This window comes from Coturnix japonica, chromosome 2, assembly GCF_001577835.2.
Source record: "Coturnix japonica isolate 7356 chromosome 2, Coturnix japonica 2.1, whole genome shotgun sequence".
Lineage (NCBI taxonomy): Eukaryota > Metazoa > Chordata > Aves > Galliformes > Phasianidae > Coturnix > Coturnix japonica.
In genome coordinates, this window is record NC_029517.1 from 129,011,320 (window position 1) to 129,035,014 (window position 23,695).

Below are 23,695 nucleotides of genomic sequence, written 5' to 3' on the forward strand. Positions count from 1 at the left end.
GCAGAAAAGATTCTGCTGCCACTCTGGGCAAGCTGTGCCAGTGCTGTTATCCACACAGCTTTTTGAAGATCAAGGGGAAGTTCCAGTGTTCCATTTTGTGCTCACTGCCTTATGTGCTCATGTTAGACAACAGAGGAGAGCCTGGCTCCATCATCATTGCATCCTCATTTTATGAACACTGACATCCCTCCCAACTTTTGTTCTCTAGGAAAAACAGTTTTACCTAGTATGTCCATGTCCCTTATGTGTTGGGGAGTCCAGAACTAGATTTGCTGAGAACATGCAATGGTATGTTGTTGTGCTGTTAGCAGCTTCCAAAACATCTTTGGCATATTTTGCCATCACCCTTTATTTAAGAGCATTCATACATTATCATATTCTTAGAATACTTTAATTTTGGAAATGAATGTGAATAATATTTCTAGCGGAACCACAGTGCATTTTCATCAGCACCCTGTTTTTTGAAAACATTTCAGTGTCCTCAAAGTTTAACCTTCTATTCTTCACCTGCTTTTCATCTGAAGTAGGAAAATTAATGAAATCACTTAAATTTAATAAGATCTCTAATAAAACTTCTGTGTCAGAGGAAAAGCAATATCCTTCCTTATGGATTTCCAGACTTAGATGATTCTTGTTTCTGTTGTTTTGTTAACACTGTATTAAGTATAAATGCAATACACACTTGTATGACATTTTGTCTTGCATTGATTTACAGATTGATTTACAAGAGACAATTACACACTATCACGTCATTCTGCATTAATTGCAGGTTCTTAGATTGGCTTAGGAGAGGGACCTGGAATTGTAGCTTGTAGTTTTCCATAGGAAGATTAATTCTACCTTGCGATTAACATGAAGCAATTCTACTTTGTCATTATCTAATGTATCTAAGAGTGTTGTTTGGTGAATTAACTGAGAAGTAATCATTGCATAGATCTCTGCTATGATTAAATGTAAAGCCAAACAAAGAAAAAAAAAATAAATAAAAATAAAAGCAGTTATTTCTTCATCCAGCTAAATTCCTCTACTATTGCATTAGTTGTATCCTTGATCTGAGAGCATGGGATTTTAATATCTAGTATTAGGAAAAGCTTTAATCACATGTTCATTTACTATTTGTGATCTTAGAGAAGTCATTACTTCATATAGCTAAGCAGCACTGAATGTAATCTAAGGATTAAGAAAAAGCAAATCTTCCTGTCCACTTGACCTTGGAAATCTGATTGGATTTACTATGTGATTGTGCATGATTTTTCCCTAATTATCTAAAGCTTTATATACGTGGATGATAAATAGCAAGTGACTTGCGTAAATCCGATTCGATGCTTAATTCAATGCTTAGTTTTATTTCATATTCGCCTTAGTTTTGAGTGTAATGAATTCAGAGTAAAAACAAATCTGTGATAAAAATTTTTTGCTCTTAGGATAACTTCTGTCATTAGTTCAGTGAACATTCAAGAAGTCTTAGGTTATTTTGATTAATTTGAAAATAATATGAGTAAATTCTTGTTTTGTAATGCTGTGTCAGTGCATTTTATGGCTGCTCAGAAGAAAACGAATTCATTTGAATTTGAAGTAAAACAGGGGAAAATGTCATCCATTTTGCTAACAATTGATTGGCAATCTCATGAGGTTCAGTAGCTTATTCAATCAATTGGAAGGTTTTTTAAGCAGTGGGAAATACAGAAATGACTGTTCTTAACATGGTCAATAAAAGTACATAGCTTATTAGTGGTACAAAAGCAGCTCTTCAAATGAGAGGGTTTTTTTTGTTTTGTTTTGTTTTTTGTTTTTGTTTTGTATGTTTGCTTGTTTTCCCCAAAACTTACTGGCTACTTCATGTTGAGTGATTATTAGTGCAAGAAGGTGATGCTATTTTTAGGACCTTTTTAATCTTGCTGTCTTAAGTAAATCAGAATAATGAATAAATGTTGCATTGAAGTTGCCATCAACAAGTTTTTTTAATACCAAACTCAAATGATAATATGAGCTAAGATTTAGAACATGGAAGTAACATCACACGGAGCTTCGAAGGAATTTATTGCTGTATGTACCGTAACGTAATGTGTTCTCAGCAGGAGAAAATGAATTGTTAGCTGTACCTACCCTTTGATAAAAATACAATGGTCTTCTGAATTTGAGTCTTAATGCAATTCCTACTCTGTGAGCTTAAATTACTCTAGAAATATGACTCGACTTTATCATTCATTACTGCTACTGAAAATGTCTGAAGATTTTGTATCTATGTAACTACTGGGAGTCTTCTGTGCACTGATCTGTTTTGAAATGAAATTAATGCACTGTCTTGTAGTGTTTGGATCTGGAACGCAGTCAGGATATGTTATTCTGCTTTTCTAAACAACTTCTAGCTTTCCTGTTAAATTTCATTATGGTTGTATTTGCTTCAGTCATAGAATAGAACTTTTCTTATTACAGTTTTGCTATGTGGTAAATATTGGTATAAAATCTTGCTAGAGTCCTTCATTCTTGTTTCACAGTTCTGAGTCCTGAGGATTCATACTTAGCGTGTACAAACTAGAGTGCTAAAAATCAATGTCATAGTTTGCTTTGCACTTCAAAACATAAAACTTTGGGTGTCTGATCTTGTTATCCGAAAAAATGAGAGCCTTTCCCTCATTGTCCTTGTTAGATGAGGAAGCAGGGGAGTTGGAAGTAGTTCATTTATATTTCAGAGTACTGCAGTAGTACTGCACTTCAGGTCTGTGTGGATTGAGAAATTCAGAATTCTTAACACATTGTTCATCTGCTTTCTGTGAACTGGAACATCATGGTCTGCAAAATTTCAGTCTTAATTTCATTCGGGAGTGAATTTCAATACGATATTACATCTATCTTATTGCTTATAATTCTTCAGTCCATAAAGTGGCATCTGCAGAACCCACGGAAATTCCGTTGTTGATTCAGTCTTTGAAATATTTCTCTGTTGTCACCATTTTACAGGGCCATGTACTGAAATTCAATGTTTTTTATTACTACACTGCAGTATAAAGGGCACTGGAAGAAGGTTGCTTTACAAAATATGGATCTTCCCAAATGTTTACCATGTTAGAATTCGTATGATTAAAATTTCGAGGGTCGTACCAGGTAGATTTGAATGTATATCTAGGGAGGCCTGTTCTTTCAGAAACCTTCAGGTTTGGTGAAGTAAGTAGAGAACAAACTTAGGAGGAGCAGCTGTGAGGGAAGTGGAGTTATTCGGTCTGCAGAATAGGAGGCCTGTGTTTGTTCTCATCTCATTACTTTTAAATCTTGTCCCTAATTGTCAGCTTGGGTCAGAGGTCTCAGACGAGTGTTATTCCAATGTGCTTTAGTTGCAATTCTGAAATTTTGAGAACTTGAGTTGGCATTTTTTTAACAGTATACAATCACCATTACAAATGCATACCTTACAGAACTTCATATACAAATGTATATGTAATAACATATAATAATTAAACTACATGATAAATTTTTTAATTCAAAAAGTAAAATGTCTAAGACAAAATAGTTTTCCTTTCTTGAGCCATACGATACATAAATGTATCCTAAATTAAGTTAAAACAAATCTAAAATGCTTGCACTGATAATTTAGATAATGATCTGAATGTAAGTATTAAAAATGCTTTAAGTGGAAAACATGGTTTACTCAATGTTTTTTATGCATCGGGAATTATGTATAATAGTGTCATGCTATACAGTATTATTTCTGAAGTTATTTTAAATTGATATTCGTTTTGAAGATTCTTAGCTTTCAAATAGCAGTGTTAAGCTAAGGAAATAACCAACATTTTTCTTTTAATAGAAATTGAAAAATACCAGAAAGGAGAAGGAAAGGAGGAAGAAAAATATATTGATGTGGTCATCAATAAAAATATGAAGTTGGGGCAAAAAGTTTTGATTCCAGTAAAGCAATTCCCTAAGGTAAGTGTGATTTTCATACTATATAGCTGAATGCTTATAAAAATATAGTAATGGTATATCTTAAGGAGATGACTCTTCCATTTAAGATAGCATTAACTACCTGTACTAATGCTGTTCTCTAGTTTATTCTATGGGAATTCTAAGGTTGGAATGTTTCTTGAAATGAATGCACAGAAGAATGTTGTGAAGCACACAAAAAACATGTTGAAAACAAGCTATAAATAATATCTAATGAATAGTAGAATCCATTTTGGAATAGAAGAAAGAAATAATGCTTTTAAATTAGTGCTGATTCTGGGCTTGGGGACATACTTGATTTTTCACACAAAAAATACAGCTTAAAATGAACTGCCAGAGAAACTCACTGTGTAAATTTCTTCCTTATTGTCTTTGGTTTCAGGCACTGTTAGTCTTGAACTGGGCATATGCACACTCTGAAATTAGGCAGTGTATTCTATGGGAAGTAGAAACTATTCTGTTGATAATTTTGAATTCCTAATATTTCTTTATTAGGTGTTAATACGTTGCTGCGTGGAAGCATGTTAGACATTCAGTGTTCTGTGGAACTTGATTCTTTTGTGTCTCCAAAAATGTAACTACTAATGTTTAAAAGAAGAACGAAACAATAACAGAAGACTGTTAGAATTTGCCAGGTTGGATGGGGAACTGGGTAACCTAATCAGGTGCCTGATTTCGTAGTTACCAATCCTGTCCATAGCAGGAAGGTTGAACTAGATGATCTTTAGATCCCTTCCAACCGAAGCCATTCTATCATCATATGATCCTGCAGTTTTTTACTTCCTTGAGATAGCCTTCATTGGAAATTTCAGGGCTGCTTCTGTTTCTGCTAATATCTTCATTCCTTTCCTCCATTTTACCTGGAAGACTAGACTTTCTAAATAGTTTTCTTTGCACTATTAGTGTTTTTCTCTTAGACTATGCCAAGTAATTTGCAGAAGTTTCAACTTTGAACAAATTTTAGTGAAATATTGCTTCGATGACTTTGTATGCTTGGGCACCTTTTTGGAATTCTGACACAGAATTCCATGTTTATCTAATCATCAGGAAGAGCTGTCTTAAAATATGACATTAAGAATTGTAAACGCACGTGGTTCATATTTCTAATCAAGATGTTTTTCTTCATTTAAATGTTGAGATGTGTAGGCAGTTGAGATTGAAAGGAGGGAAAGCAGGAGTTGACAGTAAGAGGAGAAAAAGTGCCTTTTGAAAGGTTCTCTTTCTTTAGTGTCAACTTTCCATAAATATCTAAACACTGAAATTCATGCTTAGGATAGCTAGTGGTAAAGTCCATGCTGTCTTTTGAAAGGACAGGGATGCTGTGCTGTGTTCTGCTGGGAGATTCATGGTCCATGGACTTTTTTTGACTGTCTGAACTGGAGACAAGCCTTATCTTATCTTATGGAAAGGAACCTGAATTTATATCCCAAAGATTGGGCTTTGTAATGCTGTGTGTTTAGATGAACGGGATCCAAGGGACAGTACACAGCTGCTTGGCAGAACAAACTTCCCATGTGAGTTCGCATGTCTCCTTTTTCAGCAAAATGGGGAATACTGGCAGCTCCTCCCAGACAAATCTCTTTTCCTAAAGGGAATAAAGCTATAAGTATTTTCTGGTTGAAGTGTGTTTTTGATCCCTAATGGATAGGGAGATGCTCAATACTTCTTTCAGAAAGTTCAATCTTATTACATATAAATGGATAATTGTGTAAAAGCTTGCTCATTACAGATTAAATATTGTCAAAAGGAATTAAATTCCTCACTGTGTGGGAGCAGTCTGGGAGGTGGGCATGGATTCAGGCTTGTCACAGGCAATCTTGGTCTTCTCTGAAAGAGATCCAAAATACAAGCAGTCGCTGTAATTATGTGTCATCTTGTTTACTAGAATTGGGTTTGCTGCTTTATTTCCGATCTGTAATGAATTTAAATACTTTGTACAAGGTGGCATTGCTTCAACATGACAAACGGAGTGCCTTATTCTGATGTATTGTAGTCTGCAGCTTTGAATGCCTTGAACATGAGGGGAGAAAGAGCAAACCTTACAATGCAGAAAGTCTAAATACTAATTCTATTCCTGTTAAATACATTCAGGGTAGGGTTGAATTAGTAATGCCTTATCAGGTCTGTCAGGGTAGCTATGAAGGGATTCCAGACACTTTAGTGAGCTGTTCTTTGAATGTATTTATTATATATTCAGATGGTGCAGAATTTAACTAGAAGACATAATGTGGTTCTTAAAAAACCTGAAATGATGCTTTACGCCTCTAGGCCATGCTTTTCTGTGCTTGTATGTTGTTTGCCAAACCATTTTGCCTGCAAGAGGTGTTAGAGTTAATGCAAATATGTCATTTGAAGAGGGTGCCAAATTGATAGTACCTCACAAAAATGGTTGAAGGTTGATTCTGATTTGTGAGTAATTTTTCCTTTCTGCTGATCAGTACTGGTGACAAGTGCTTCAGAAACATGGAATGTAAGGCAGATAAATATGGATGACAGCTGTGCGAAAAGCTCTTCTGCATGTAAATATTAAGTCTAGAGCAGTTCTCATCACAATTTTTCTTCTCTCTCTACGCCAGCAGTCCATGCTAAAGCTGTCAGTTAGCATACAAATCCTGGACAAGGATACTTCTAGTATTTCAGATGTAGTCACTTTGTTAATGAAGTGAGAATCTGGTGTTTAGAGCTGACAAAGGTACTATGATAATTGATAAATCCATCATACATGTGGAGTACCAATTTGACTGACAAACTAAGGTGTCCAGACAGTGACAAAAAAAAGGAAGCTTGTTTCAACTCTGAAACAATGCAGCTTTTTCTACTTAAACTGGAACGGAATAGTGGATTATTGAAGCTATTAAATCCTTAAGATGGTATGGTATCTAAAACGTTACTAACTACAAATGATTTTGCTAGCAAAAACCATTCTGCTAATGTTTGCTGGTGATAATCTAGTAAGTCATGATGTCACTGCTGTTTAGATAAATAGATGGGATCAATGAAATAACAGTTAGTTTTTGAGATCCCTGCACCAAATCAGTCCACCAGTGTGCTACTCACCATTCAGACACCTCACTTATGCTGACACAGGGTTAACTGAGTTCCCTTTAAGTATTTCATTGTGCTTTCTCTCTTTAAAACCTCTCCAACTCTGACTCCTTGAATAAATCATAATAGCCTCAACATAGGTCAGACAGTTGTAGCTCTGATCTGATCAACACATCATTGTAATGACTGCTCACATTACCTGTCCTGTCAGATGTATTCTTGCAAGATCACGGCTGGGTCCTGTGCATACTCAGCCTCATTACCTCTGACATACCTAAGGGTGACAGGTTAACTGCAGTAGAAAGCTATTCAACTGAAGTTCAGAGCTGCTGGTTTTATCTCTGAAGGGAATCTGGTATATATCAGGTTGAGAAGTAGTATCTCCCATTTTCCTTTGTTTGATTATTGTTGGTCTCCCTGGAAAAAAAAAATCTTGTTTTCTTGGTCTTAGTAGTAGTTCAACAGTTCTTTGTAGTTGAATAGTTGAGTACTGATGTGGATGTGTTAAGTTTGCCTAACTGTAATCTCTCATAGTAGAGTTCACAGAATTACAGAATTGTAGGGGTTGGAAGGGACCTCTGGAGATCACTGAGTCCAACCTCCCTCTAAAGCAGATAATCTGCAGCAGGTTGTATAGGAAGGTGCTGGGATGGATCTTGGATATCTCTGAAGAAGGAGCCCTCCCCCCCTCTTCTCTGAGCTTTTTTCTTCTATCTTTCATAAGTTAATGACCAGTAGTACATTAGCATTTAGTCTTACTCTAGAAATACCTGTATACTTGACAAAGAGAATGTTGCAGTTATTGCTGATTTTTTTTCCTGTACAGAAGATGTTTGTGATCCAGTAGACAATATATGGTAACAACATCATATACTATTCATTTTACACTTCCACTTGGAAACATTTGTGCTTTTAAAGAATTCAGCCATCATATTTCAACATGATGATGGCATTATTTGGTGAGACAGAACTGTGTAGGAAAGGCACAGTAGGCTTGCAGGCCCCAGCAAGTCTTTTCGAAATCTGATTGTGTACAATCTTGTTAGGAGTACTTCAGGTTGGTCTAGCTTGATGGATTCGTCTGAAAGTTTTGCATTGCTGAGATACTGGAATTACTCTGAAATATTTAGGTGAGACTTTTGTATGTTCTGATAAGGCTGTGTGCAGTCCTATTCTGAGACATGGATGATGAACAAGGGTAAGTGGGAAAGTTAGGATTTTATGCAGCCTCAATGGAAAAGGGCCAGTTTTTTGAGGTAGGATTACATTCCAGATTGTTACCTATATAATGCAGTCCATGTGAATGCTGAATGCCTAACATGCTGTTAGCTTAGTGTGGTTTTGTCCTAGTAGGAATTGGAGTTTAGGGTGATTTAATATACTTTGCTATCTCATCAGCTGAATATCTTTGCTGATGCCAGGTCAAGTGTGAAAATGCAACCCTATAACTTCTGTTCAATGTCATGCTTGAAAAATGAATCTTTAAACTTGCACGGACATAATGGTAGTGATAAAGAGTGCTGGCAATGGAGGATCATGGTGTGGCAGTATGAGAACGAAGGGCCTCTAAATCTTTCCTACTGCATCTATGAAATGCCTGAACTTCTGAAAATTCTCATAACTTACATATGTAAAGATGCAGCAGGAGGGTATTATCCCCCCAAGCACATGCATCTGATAAATATGCATTGTGAAATAGTCTGTAATCTCAGACATCTGATTTTCTTCTGCTAGCTTAGTAAGCTGAAGTGTTCTGACTTCAGAGAAATAGCTTTAATAGGTGATAAATGGAATGATAATGATTTTCCATGGAATCAATCAAAACTGCAGGAATAATCACTTCCACCTTTTGACAATCTACCATTTTGAAAACTGCTTACAGAACTATATTTAAATACTGAGTAGATTTCGGAAGTTCATAAGAAGTGATTTGTAATATTTCCCTAAAGTGAAACTCTATATTCTCAAAAGTTACTTCCATAAGTGTTCTAACTCAACATTTAAAATTGGAGTGCATATTTCAAACTGACTGTCATGTATAAGGTATTTGAAGTATCTACATAGTTTTGGAGAGATTCATATTTTACATAAGTTGCTCCAAAATTAATGCCTCCTATTTCTTTGAAAACTACAACAGATACAAAGAGCACATTAAGACTGTTTGATAGAGCAAATTCTCAGCTGCACCACTGGATGCGATCCACCGTTTCACCACTGTTGTAATGGTATCATTGATAGGAAGATGCTGCTCATGCAATCTGTCTTTCATTATCTTGGACAGATGGAAGTCAGGAGACAACAAATCTAGCCTACATGGTCTTCAACAGATACAGGATCTGGCATTATTGTGTTGCAAGGGCAAAACTGTTATTGGTTCAGTAGATTTTGACATATATAATATGGTCTTCTTTTTCTGAGTGAGCATTGGTGGGATCCACTTGGTGCAAACTTCGATTTCCAGCATTGTCACCATTTCTTCCATTGTATTGAAGCCAATATCAGCTCCATACCGTTTCCTGGTTGTAATCTGCTGATTTGCACTTAATAGAGAGATGCTGTTCATTTCATGGTATGAAGCTATGTATGGCCGTCCAGTACATGGCCAATCTTTCACACTGCTGTTAATACTGCTGAAATGCATTCAACAGCCACCGCCTCACTGTGCCCAAATCCACTGTTAGGTTCCGCGAGTGTTGATGAATGTCAGTGGGTGCCATTTTTTTTCCACATGGGGGAGTTCAGTTCCGCACTTTTGCTTCATATGCACTTCTATGTCAAGAGCCATTTAATCAGATTCTCCTCTGCCATCTGTCGTATGGCAACAAAATGTCATATTGAAATATATCAACCTCTACTGCTATTTCACAAACCTCCACCTCTGAAATTCTGGTCCAACATAAAGGAATAGGAGGCATTACTTTCAGAGCAGTCCTTCTAATTGTATGACTATTTAGAATATGAGAACTGAGTGGAGGAAGGAGCAGTTTGGTGCAGCATAAATGATTGAAGCACTCACCTTCCTATAGAAACCATATTTTCTTCGAATGAGTTAGGAAAATCTTGAACTCTTCCAGACTACAGGTCACTGGAAGAAAAAGTGCACTGAATCATAACTTAAATTCTTTTTCTCCTAGTGAATCTATCACATATGAACCATTGCAGAAAACTAATATGCCAAGAAAACTTTCTATAGCTTTAGCAATGGATTGCTAGAGCTTTACAGCAAAGCAGTTGGTTTGATATTTGTACTTTCACTAAGTATTTTAAGCTGGATGAACCGGTCTCAGCAGACTTGTCTTGATGGGGATAAACAAAGATTACTTTTTCTATTATATCCTACTTCCTGTAATATATACACTTAAACATGCTGCAGCATTGGCATTAATTCCATTTTTTCCTGATATTCATACAGAAGATTAAGTGTTTTTGGGGCTAGTGGGCATTGTGGCCAACAGACACAATCTCATACCTAAGGAATTAGTGGAGATTGTGTTGGATTTATTTGTGTTGATGTGGGACTTCAGGGGTACCATTTTTCCACTCACTGTTGGGGAGTGTTTTTTGGCATTAACTTAGCAATATCTGGTGTCTTCTTCAATCTGGTCTGCCTAAGTCTGTTACTCTCAGCCTTAATGCTTCTTGCTAAAATGTCTCAACTTTTTTTTGCTATTATGTGGTTTCCTAAGGGTCACGTGTCTGCCATAGCCTTCCCAATCTTTCTGAAAGCACTTGTTAGTAGTGGAAAGTAATGTGTCTGTTTTAATACATTTTTAAACTGAAACTAGCAAATTTGAATACAGTTTTGACTAATAGTGTGCAATTTAGGTAAGATCATGCTGTACTGAGAGGACAGTGGAGAGAAGAATCTGTCAGCTTGAATTTTGCACCAGAGATAACAAGTCACTTGTCTGATCTTGCTTGTCCATACCTGCACAGATATCTTGTTTTCACTATTCATTGCTTAATTCAGTGAGTTTGCAAGCTTGAGTTCAATACCAGATCGGATTTTTTTGTTTGTTTTTCTGTGTTCAGGTCAAAAGAAATTCAGGAGTGTGAGGCAAGGGAAGCAGCTGCGAACCTTACATATGTGAAACTTCTGTAAGGGCTAGCTTGGATTTTCCAGGTTTATTTCCTTATGTTCCACCAGCAGCTAGGCTGGATTTGTTAATTTCATAAGGAAAATTTGTATTACCAGGTTGCTTTTTCTTACCTTGGGTTCCAGTCCCAGTTGTTGATTACTGATACTAATATACTCTGTATAGTGAAGGTAATTTAGTGGTTATCTTTTTGAGCATTTCAGTAGGATAAAATGACACATTTTATGCAAAGCTTTTTCTGAAGAGATAATTTCTATTTAACGTTCATTAGTTCAAGAAGTCTAGTACATGTTCAAAGTAACTTTACTAAAAGATTTCATTCAATTTCAAGTAGGTCAGTCCTTTCCTAGCTTTCTTATGTGGGAGTAATAAGACTATGTAATGTTATTTCTAGTAACTTATAGTAATATCTGGCAATATCTAAAGATAATGCACATTCCAATTAGCAGAATTTCATTCTTGCACCACAGATTTCTCATGCTTTAAAGGTGTCAAGTCTAATGTTTGGAGACTGATTGCCCAGTAAAGACTAGTTCCATGGTTCTCAGGGTGCAGTTAATAACTTTAATGTTTATTAAATGTGCTGCCTAGAATGTCCAGCTGTGTGGCTACTCATATAGTGACCGTACTACAGGCTTTCTTGTATTTGCAGAAAAGGCAACAATGTTTGATATTAGTTTTCTAGATCAAGCAAGCACTTGGTACAGTTGACACACACACACACACACACACACAATTTGGTATTAAACAGCAGGAGTGAACAGAAGAAAGCTATTCTCAGAGTTCCAGAGCTTTCTAGTTATTTTCTTTTTTTTCCAAAAATGTCATCTGAAAGTAGAACTCATTTCTATTGTTGGAAATATGTATTTGTATGTTAGGATTTTTTAGTTTTCAGTGGTCAAGTAGTTTGTTTCATTAAAAGTTCAGCACTATGCACTGAATAGTTAATTACATAATTACGTATTCCTAAGTTGTGAATATTTTTGAGTAAAGTTCAATTTGAAAACATAGTAAAATAGATTAAAAGTAGCTTATATCAGACTACTTCTACTAAGCATTCAGAAATATTTTAATCATAGTCAGTTGTAAGCTGAAGAATCATTTTTAACAATGTATGTAATACTTGTTTTCCTAATTAACAAGACTACTGAAAATGTGAGTAACCTGAAGTGCTTGAAAAGTTGATGTCATTTTCCATTACATGAAGGTTTCCATTTGCATTTAACTGTAAAGGCCCTGATCATTAGTAGTGATCACTTATTTAAGAAAATGACAAGGCATTTCTGACTTGAAAGTTACTGTGTTTGGATTTTCTTTTTCTTTAATGTTTTTAGTTTTTTAATTTTTTATTTTTTTAAAGAAATTATTGAAACTAGTTTGAGTGTTTTCATTGCAGTTACACCCTTGTAATCATAAAGTCAAAAGTCTGTGTAGAAAGGGAATTCTGTGACAGCTCTGGTACAACCTCCTGATGACCTTGTGAACGTTCTCAGCATGGCAGAATTCTATTCCTTTGGGCAACCTGTTTCCAATCTGTTTTCCTTGACAGTATATAAAAAAAACCTGTAAGCAATAAAATGAGGCATCACAGTAGAGTTAAAGTGTCACATTAGTATTTTTTGAGATTTGATCTGCTAGTTTCAGAAAAGGCTAGTTCATGAAAGGCCTTATTCAATAGCTTGTGTGGACCAGTCATCCATAGCCATACATTCAGTCGTATCTTGTTTCTAAGTCAGGAATTGACCTTGCATGTACTAAAGAGAGAAGAATTAAGTTTTCATTTTTAATAGGCTTTTTTTATTGCTTGCATTTCTTTTTTGTCTCAGATTGAAGTAGGTGAACTGGAGCTGTAGACTTTCTTCATTGTAGGAGAACCTGAGCTGGACTTCTTTTTCCATCAGCACTTCCATTGTAGCAACAATAGAGTTTGTTAGAGCTGCTACTGCCCCATTGTCAACTGCTATTGGATTCGTCTAGCCCAGCAGGGAGATCAAATGAGCCCTCTAATGATAGGGGGCTCTAATGAGCTCTCCATTGTGGCCCTCTAATCATGCAGTACTAGAGGAAGAGACAAGTGAAGAACAGTTGCATGAATGAGGCCAGAAAAACAAGTAGTCCAAAGGTATTTGTTTTATAGTGTTGTTGTTTATCACTTATGCCTAAAATTCTGTTACCGTAAATGGGTTGCCTTAGACTGTAACAGTTTATGGATATCATGGTTTTATAAAGCTTTGCAGGGTATAGTAAATATACCTGAACAGTAATCTCCAAATTTATGTATTATTTACAATAGAATGAATTAATGCTTTTGGTATGTGCTGTTCCATACAAATTTCAAAGTGTATCTCATGTTTACAGGCCCATTTTAGTATGAAAATAAATATATAAATAGTGTCTGTTTACTTAAAATTATCCTTAAAATCTTCTCTAACCATCCTTCAGATTTCATGTAACTTCCAAAATGCAACATGTAGATGTACAAAAGTGACCTATTGAATTTACGTACCTTTTCTCTCAGTAGGCATCTGGGAATATATGTGCTGTGCAGATTTCTCATGCCACCTGGCTCCATTGAACCCAATTTTGTATACTTAAATAAAAGCAGACATTTTCTTTTTTATTATTTCTCTGCTCTAGGTGGGTTGTAGAATTTGTGTTTTTGACTTATCTTCCCTCTGAATCACATTCTGGGCTGATAGAGCACCAGGTATTCACAGTAGCCTGTTTTTATGCTTTGTGTTTGAGTTTTAACCGAGTAATATTGTTCCTTTGTATTTGTAGTGCATCACTACCTTCTCCTTAGTTACTTTAATAGTGTTTTGCCCTGGCTATGAACTGCAGCTGGTTTTGGTAAACTTCAGTGATAATAGAGGTTAGGAAACAGTTGAGAATGCCTTAAAGAATGTTCGTTTTGTTTTGAGACAGAAAACACAAGCATATAAATTTTGGATTTAATTCCCTGTTTGTTTCTGTGTTTTAGTGTAGGGTATATTATATGAGAGGCTATATTACTTCATAAATCTTACAGGCAGCATAAGGCAATTCAGATTTTTTCATTTTCAAAACTTTTTTTGGGTGCTACTGCATCTGTGAGGGATTGCTGCCAGCTTTGTTTTTATGGTTATATACCTGATAACAACTGTTGAAAAACTGAATTGCAGTTTGAGCACATCTGGTCTCAGCCTTGAATGTGTCATTTATCTATGCTGTTTGAAAGTTCTTTGAGTTCAGATACTTCTAGGTTTCAGTTGGCATCTGGTTTTCCCTAACATGCTGTTAACTGTCCTATACGTTTCTACTTAGTGACTGTCATTTATGATTAAGCACTTGCTGCTTTTTTGCACCCAGAACAAAAAGTTGTTTCAGCAAATTTTGCATGTTTCTGTGCTTAGAAATTGAGTGGTCATAATATCTTTTTGTTTTCTTACAGTTTAACTTTGTGGGAAAGCTTTTGGGTCCACGTGGCAATTCTTTAAAGCGCTTGCAGGAAGAAACGCTGACAAAGATGTCTATTTTGGGAAAAGGTTCTATGAGGGATAAGACAAAGGTAAGAGTTGATTATTTCAGTTGAGTGTTTAAGATACCTGAATTTCTTCCTAAAATTGTTGGAGAGACGAGCAAATCCTGTGACAAAAAAAATAAATTCAGGGAGGAAATAAAAAACATCAAATATACTTGTACTACTTGGACTCAGATGGAGTCTGTTGTCTGTAAGGAGCCTATTGTCACATTTGGCATTGAGGCTACTACAAGCTGCATGTATATTCCCAAAACAAGAGTTCCTGGGAAAGTAACTGGCATTAGCAGTGGCTCATTATAGATCAGTCTAATAGTGCTTGTAATGTATAGTGTCCACATCACAGTGTTTCCACCTTAGAAAGACTTCTGGATAATGTCAAAGAGTTTTCACAGAAAAAAACACTTATGTTTAATAACACTTGTTTTTATATGCAAAGAATAACAGGTGACGAAAGCAAATGAAGTACAAGAAGGAAAAAAAAAAACTAACAGCCCTGATTTAGGATGCTGGGTACAGGTTAAGCCAACATGCAATTGCAGTTGTTTTAATAGAGGATGTTTGGTTATCATGACAGTATCCATTACATGAAGCCCAAGCAGACATCAGAAATCTGTAGCTTAACATATATATGCATTTTTTGTGTTGTGATGTATTTGTTTGGGTGGTGAGACACTGAACAGGTTGTCCAGAGAGGTTGTGGATGGCCCATCCCTGAAGGCATTCAAGGCCAGGCTGGATGGGGCCGTGAGCAACCAGGACTAGTGGGAGGTGTCCCTGCCTACAAGAGGGGGATTGGAAGTAGGTGGTCTTAAAGGTCCCCCAAACCATTCTATGATCGTGTGATTCTAAGATTCTATAATCTGGCTCAAGCTTTAGCACACAAAGGCAATGTAAATCAGTAAGAAGACAATCACATCACCTGCCTAGTGAATTGCACGTTTTCACTGTTACAAATGAAAATAGTACTTGTCAATAGTATGCCATGATTTACTGGCCACCTTCTCTGGCTTATAATGTTCCCAAAAATATAAAACCACTCTGTGCTTTTCCTCCTGTATGAGAAAGAACAACAGTCTGCACTGAAGTTGAGCTTAGAATTTAATTACTGATTAACAACTTACTTATTAGGCTGGCAAGTTCTGAGATGTGACTAATGCATGTATTTCCTAGAAAATCATAGAATTCTAATTGAAACTTTAATGTGATGTTTAACAAAAAAAGCAATTACATCATTCTGTATGATATAATTCTTAAAATGTGGACAGAAGCTTTGTTTCATCCTGCAGATAGACTACACATCCTTTTCTATCTGACAGTAATGCAGGTACCAAAACAAGCAATTTAGTCATTGCTGTCTAAGCAGTGCTCAAAGCGGTAGGAAGGGACCTTTACATATCTAGTTCCTACCCTATTGGAACACCTTGCACTAAACCAGATTGCTCAAAGTTCATGTTCTTATGCTTGGGAGCCGGCGCTGGAGAGAATATTGCAGTTAGGATCTCATAACTGCAGGAAGAAAAGGGGCAGAATCGCTTCCTTCAGCCTTTTGGCCACACTTCCCATTTATTCTTTGGAAACTCATTGATCACACCATCTCAGTGAGAATGGAAAATAAATGAGCAGCATTTGAGGAGTGCATTAAAACTAAGAGATGGAAATAATACTGGCAAAGATCTTGCTATTGTGGAATAGTGGAACAAACCTATTTCTAAAGATGTTACCTTTGAGAAAAGAAGCTTTCCATTTTATCTTATTTATTTCTCTTTTTGTTTCCCACATAAAACTGGCGCACTTGGGGAAAACTGAAAGCTTTCTGCCTTGTATTAACATTCTTGTATATGAGAAGGAGCTGCTGAGTCCTTTTCTGAGTTACTAGGCTTCTAGTGTTGATAAGCAAATTGATAACATTCTGACATTTAGCAACAAGTTTGTTTGAAGTGTGTCAGAAAAGTATAAAATTCTAGGCTTTTTAGCTGCTGCTGTCTAAACGTGGACAGTAAGCATAAATGCATCCAAAGAAAATCTAACACCTACATTAAAATGTTTAAAATGATAAAGTAAAAAAAAAAAAAAAAATAGAAAACCCACCTTTTTCTGTTCTTTTTAGGAGGAGGAATTGAGAAAAAGCGGAGAGGCAAAATACTTCCACCTAAATGATGACCTTCATGTTTTAATTGAAGTTTTTGCTCCACCAGCAGAAGCATATGCCAGAATGGGGCATGCGTTAGAAGAAATCAAGAAGTTTCTCATCCCTGTTAGTATTTATTTCTATATTTCCTTCTTTGACTTTGATCAAAGTAATAAAATGGTGCAGAATAATCAGTTCATAAGGTAATTCATCTTGATGTTCATTGAAGTTATTATTCTCATATCTTGATAATCCCAGGAAAATAGTTTTTAATGTACAAGGCAATTCTTCTGTGTAGGAAGTTGCTACACAGAATTCAGAGAAATCAGTTTTATTGAATGAGCATGCTTTGGTTTCTATATTTGTTCAAGGTGTATTGATTTCACTTCTCTTTTTATATGGTGCTGATAAGGTTGCTAAATTTTGTTCCTGAATAGTATAAGATCTTTGAAATGTGGGAGATTTAGGTAAGAAGACTTTTCAAAAGTGCATGTCTGGGAGTGACAGTAGTACAGATATTTGTGTTTAGTCAGTGTAGTGAAGAACCAGTTTGATGCCTGTTCTGTATGGCCACTACAGCCTGAGTGGAGCTGCAAGTTCTGCTCTAGAGTGAAGCAACTGGACCTGAGAACGCTACTATATATATACATATATATATACTATGTATATATATATATATAAATAACAAAAATATGTATAAGAGTTCCAAGTAGATTTTTTTACATATATTTTTACCTCTTTTCATATACTTCTGTTCAGACAAACAAACTGATGATGTAAGGGAAAACCAGCAGAACATTTGTAGGAATGCTGAGTCGTTTTAATGTAGCAGGTTACTATATTTACATGATTCAAATTTGTGTGGAGGCTTAAGTGTCTTCTCAGTAAGATATAAGGAGCTTGTCTGCTTTTGTGGGCAAACAGCTGTTTTTAGATGAAAATGCCCATGATTTGATAAGAAACGCCTTTTGAATTCAGAGTCTATGTCTGACTCCTGTGCAAATCTCATTTCTTCATTGATCTTAATTTACCTTATGTCATAATGAACATACTTAGCAAATTATAGTCCTTATTAACATTAAACCAGCAAAATTAGACTGATAATGAACAATTCTTTTTATTGATTAGACATTTCTACTCACATTTTGATCATTGCCTTGATTGTACTGAGCAGAACTGCATGATCTCTTGTGAAATATGAGATCACGACTTAATTTCCCTTTGGCTTTTCAAATGTAATCTTATCGCGGTTGTTCTAAAAGCCATAATCTCTTGTTCCCCAACTGCTTGCAGCATTATCCCTGTGAAGTTATAGGGACTGGCTTTGTCCCTTCTAGAAGTAATAAATATTGGGCTAACTGCTGCCAAATGCTATTTGATTTTATTTCCTGTATGATCTGCTGTGGCTTCTAGGCAAACTATCAGTTTTCTTCCAGAAAGAAGACCTGATTTCAGAATATGATTTCAGTTTTTGTTCTGAACAGTGCCAGCTGACTATGCATTCTTATATACTGATCCTGATTTATGGAAGTTTTTCAATTTCCAGATCAGATCTGAATATGCAATCACAGATGGTGGTAAAGTGTAAAATATGAAATATCCTTTCAGCTGAGTATGGTAAAATACTATGGGCCACTTTACTCTTTCTAGATCACGGTCAATCACTTTTACACTGAAGGTGAGCCTTCAACACCTGCAGCAGTATAACTTTTTCAGAATGACTGAAAGTAAGATATAAAAGCATTTGATGTTTTGGGTTTGGTTTTTTTTGGCTGTGCTCATCGAGTTGCCTTGACTCTTATCTGTCTTTTGGTATGTTCTCTTCCTTTCCTTTAAATTACTCAGTCGCTTTGTTCTTGTCAGACTTTATGGTCAATAGCATTTTCGATTGCTAGACTTGTAGGTGTTGTGCTTGATTCTAATCTACCCAGAATTCATTCTGGATTTCTGTTCAGTAGTTATCAGAGCAATACTTATTGCCTCTTCCTTGTGGTAGTGTGACTTTGTGACTTTGTTGGATCTTGGGCATTGGTTTTACAATGGAATATATATTTCAGACACTTCTTATATGCAGTTCTTGAAACAGTTCTGTTGATTCAGTCTTCCAGTTATTCCTCATCTTCTGCCAGCTGGTTTCTCATGCTATTTAGAGAATGATCTTAAAGGGGCAGTTGTGATTTAAATTTCAGATCCTATTATAAAACAGTAGCTAGACAAAATGTTTGTATAGTGCCACAGATTTCTCAGTTTAGTGGTTCATAAATGGCATGTAAAGGAAAACTTCTGTATTTTCTTTGCAGAAGTTTAAGGGAAGGAGAATGTTCCAAGGATAATTGAGATCTTTGAATTTACAGAAGTATTAATCTTCCTGTGCAGCATTGTTTCAGGAGTTCTCCAGTGAAAGGCTGTCTTATCGTCATTTGGTATCTGCATAGTACCTAATTGTAACAAAAATCAGATTTCTGGGGAGAGATGAAGCTCTTTTGATTTCAGAACTGAATTCTTAATAGCAGTAGTATTGAATTCTTGAATAGCAGTAGTATTTGTACAAGCCATCCTTCTTTGAAATGGAAAGATTTGCAGAAGAGTGATTTTTATCAGAAGTATCACTTCATTCTTAAAGTAGCTATACATATTTTTTATACTTACTGTATATGTATAGATGCTGAATAAAATGAATCTTTGGATTCACTTCAGCATATTAATTATTTGGCTCCAGTTAAGGTGCAGGGAAATGACAGTAAAATATGCTCAGTTCTGAAGAGCTCATTGTGCTATCCCTTTTATTCCTGCGATATGCCAGTTTTGGAGGTTGGCACGAAGTCCCTTGAAAAGTCTTTTGTGGGTTTGAGAAATACTATATTAATTCCATGTAAATGACCTCAGTTTTCTGTAGACCTTGAGTGAAGATTTGTACTGAATAAGAAACAAATAATTTGTCTTCACTTTATTCACCCTTGCTTATTGTAGAACTGAAGGTTTTTGAGGTCTTTATTTGAGAGAACAGTGAACATTTGATTGAGTTTCATTTTTTAGTCTCTCCTTAACTCCTGATTTTAAGAGCATAGGTGGTTAATCTATTCCTTGTTTGTGGGGGGCTGTTCACAACAGCGCATTTCTTCTGTACCACACTGCAACACTAGGCAATAGATGTTTCCTGCTTTTTATGAGCTATCCATCTTAAATAACTACAGGCTAGATCTCAGCTCAGAGTACAAGACCTTGATTTTTCTATTTTATTTTCACCTGTCATCTACAGCATTTTAACATTCACATTTTAAGTGATAAAGCTACCTGGAGGTAATATGCAGTAGGGAAGAAAAACATGACCTGAGCACAAATTGCAGTTAATGCATAGGCTTCTTCTAGAAATATGCTTATAGCACTCTTCTGTGTATTAAACTTTTCAGTGGGGAGTTCATTTAAGAGGAAGCCCTTTAAGAAGCTTTGTTTTGCTGCTTATAACTTGGTATGGTGGTTGAAAAGTTTGCTTTCTCCCCCTTTACCCTCCCTTGTTTTAGGACTACAATGATGAAATCAGACAGGCACAGCTTCAAGAGTTAACGTATTTGAATGGTGGTTCAGAGAATGCAGAGGTTCCAGTAGTTCGTGGAAAGCCATCTATTCGAGCAAGGGGAGTACCGGTTCCTGCTTTGACCAGGTAGATGTCTCAGCTGCAATGGAATTTCATTTGTATGTGTGTATTTGATGCTTATCCCTTCAAACATTTAAAAAACAAAACAAAACAATCTATATAGTGTACATTAGCACCCAAAAAATGGGAAGAAAGAAATAACTTTGATTCTTCAAAGATCATCTAATCAGTTTAGGCTGAATTAACAACGGTGCTGAAATTTATCTTATGAAACTTGAGATATACATTTGAAGAAACACTGTACATCATAGGAGATGTTCAGTCTTACTGTGGTTGTTCACTTAACCATTAACTTCCAGTTGCTCCTTTGGCACATGTAGGGTCGATGTCTTGGCCCTGTGGAGCTCACAGCTTTTTAAAAGGTGTCCTTGATTTACAGATTACAGAGGGATTTTTCTAATCTATAGAATATATGCATTCCTTTTCTTTACTGTATCATAGTCAATTTTCAAGATTGTGATTAATTTGTTTTACAGATATGTTGTAGAGGTAGAACTTGGATTTTGGAATCTCTTGTTTTTGCTCTGGAAGCTCCCTGCCTTTGTTGAAGTATTGGGATGACAGCTTTAAGTCCTGAGTCCCAAAGTGTGAAAACAAAACCAAATAAACTCCATAACTGTTTCGTTTACAGTAGATTGTGACTGCTGCAGCTAAGTGCAATGATGATCTGCTTTCTTTATCTTACTATGAATCTTCCTTACAGCAAGCTTGTAACTGACATTGTAGCTTCTAGAATGGTTTTCAGATAGTGTTTTGAAGTGTTCTGTTTTAGCTTAAGCATGTTAGAAGAAATACTGAGAAATTCCAATCTGTTAAATAGTTCTGTGCCCCAACAATGATTGTTAACACAATACAGAATGGACCTTAATTTAGGGAATTTGGAATATAACTGCCTTCTCTTTAACAGCAGATTTGTTGATTTATTCTTAGTTGAGTTATGTTAAATAAATTTGTCTATTCTCCTTTTTATTTTAATTTTTCTCTAAGTAGTGGTAATTATACCTCGAGGTTCCTGACTTTAGCACTGTAATCAGCTGTAAAAAATATTGCAAATCAGATCTTAAATGATTTTGATGAATTTTGTTTGCTGATTTACTTCAGTTAAGTACCTTGTTTTCAACTTTTCTATAGATCTCTACCAGAACTTTTTTACAGATACTGAGGTCTTAGTGCAGACATTTACAGTTCTCTGTAAATGTTTTCTCATTCCTAATGTATCCTTAACCTAGTGTTTCTGTGATACCGAATATAAGTAGTTTGTTCTGTTCTTCCATCTTTCTCACTGAAGTTCCTCGTAACTAATTTCCTCTATGAAGTACTTACTACATGCATACTTATCTGAGAATTTCAGTATAATAAAAAGTTATCACTATTTCCCCCTTCAGTAAATTATTTTTTCAAACCACCATTTTTATGCAAGGCACATATATTGCTATCTATCTCTCAGTTGTTTGCAATTCATTGAATTGGCATGCTCTTGAAGTATCTTCAGGGTAAATGTAAATTTTATTAGTGAAAGATTTGGAGATGGCAGCTAAAAAATATATTTGTCTTCTCCATTTTTTCATATGATCCAAACAAAACTGGAAGATGGTTGTGGGTTTTTTTGTTTGTTTGTTTTTGTTTTTTTCCTTTTTTTAAAGACTTTCTTAAACTTTGGTTCTTCTTTTTCCCCTCAGAAATTGAAGTTTTGCTTTAGCAGAAAAGATTACTTGAGTATGACTTATAATATCTCAGTAGCAGTGGTACTACAGCCACTGAGTTCAAGCTCTCAAACTCAGTTGTAACTCTGTCATTCCTTTTGGCAGAAATTGACTTCAGTGATTAATATTTTCATTGAAATAAGACTTCGTTAAAGGCTTTTCCTTCCCATGATGAGGCAGTTGGAGTAATAAGCATGTATGAGACCTATAAGAGAGGCTGAAGCAAAGCTTTCAGAATAACAAAATTTACTTGCATATCTTCAAAGTAGTAGGCAGCCTGAGAAGACTTCTAAAATTAAGTCTAAAATAAATCAGTTCTAACCTCTCTTTATAATCTGTAGAATGTTTTTACAATATAAATCTTAATTCTTACAACATCCTAATGAGGATGTGATAACTGTGTTGAAGTTCCCAGTTTATTAAGTTTTTCTATAATACATTATTCATGAATAGTTTCACTTGAATACTAATTTTTGCCTTTTTACTCCTTATCAGACATAAACTGGAGATAACGTATCTTATCAAGTGCCTTCTTTTATGACAACTTATTACATGTATGTTTAGCTCCATAGGAAAATTTCTCTTTGTAGAAATTAATGTCCTGTCCTTTCATATAAAATTCTAGCTTGTGCATTCCTGTATGTGGTAAGTCATTTCTTAATGATTTTTATTTCACTGTTTCCAGATGGTTGCAGGTTTTCTTGCCTTGATTTATTTATTTATTTATTTATTTACTTATTGTGACTACAAAGCCTATGCTGCTGCATGGAATTGTTTTGATCCAGGTCAGAACCTGACACTTAGCCTTCTTGAAGGTCATGCAATTGGACTCAGTCTATCAACCTAATCTATTCAGAGGCCTCCACAAAGCTTTTCTACCCTCAGTCATATAAATGGTATAATGATGAAAAGGCAGAGGAAGCCTAGCTCTCTGTGCTGGGGACCTGAGTATTGAAGAGTTCAATAATTTGGTGCTCACACTTAAAAATAATATAATGGAACTCTTACTTTTCAGATATCTACTGTTAAACCTGGACAAAATTACCTGTTTGAGGAGCATTGACTGTAGCCATCTGTGCTCAAATAAAGAAGTGCTTCAATGCCTTTTGACAAAATAATGCTATGCTGACTGACTTACATTTAAAATAATGCAGATGCATGGAATTATGGATGTTAAAATTAAGGAATGTGAGGCATTTAGTATCTGAGTAATAACGTTTTAGAAAGCTAGTCCTAAATTTCATGAGCGTTTTCATATTGGATCCATTCTTCTATATACTTCCTACTGTTGATCAGATACTGAAAAAGAGCTTTATATAGCAAGTACTAATTAAATTTGTTTTTAGTAAAAATACAGAAAGGTACAAACTTAAGCTGTGATTTTGTAATCAGAGTTACTAACTCATACAGCCATCGAATGAAAGGAGAAGCTTGTAATAGCATCTGATATGTAATTAGGTGAAAATATGTTGATAAGTGAACAGATGAGACAGCAGGGTTATTGCCAAGGGAAACTGGTAGGACATGCTAGATAGAAGGTGATTGTAATGGTCAACGATGATAATTACTTCTTGTAAATAAGTCATAGTAATTATACAAGGCTACTAT

General features: G+C 35.5%; 1 protein-coding gene across 2 annotated transcripts in view; it reads left to right on the top strand.

Moving 5' to 3' along the window:
- KHDRBS3 (KH RNA binding domain containing, signal transduction associated 3) overlaps positions 1-23,695 on the top strand; it is a 76,230-nt gene that overhangs the window by 18,599 nt on the left and 33,936 nt on the right. For both annotated transcript variants that reach the window (XR_004306295.1, XM_032442911.1), the window contains exons 2-5: positions 3,803-3,921; positions 14,512-14,628; positions 16,709-16,855; positions 20,251-20,390. Coding sequence is in view for 1 of the 2 variants with exons in the window: in XM_032442911.1 (XP_032298802.1) it covers positions 3,803-3,921; positions 14,512-14,628; positions 16,709-16,855; positions 20,251-20,390 (523 nt within the window). In the remaining variant the exon portion in view is untranslated. The remainder of the gene's footprint in view (positions 1-3,802; positions 3,922-14,511; positions 14,629-16,708; positions 16,856-20,250; positions 20,391-23,695) is intronic.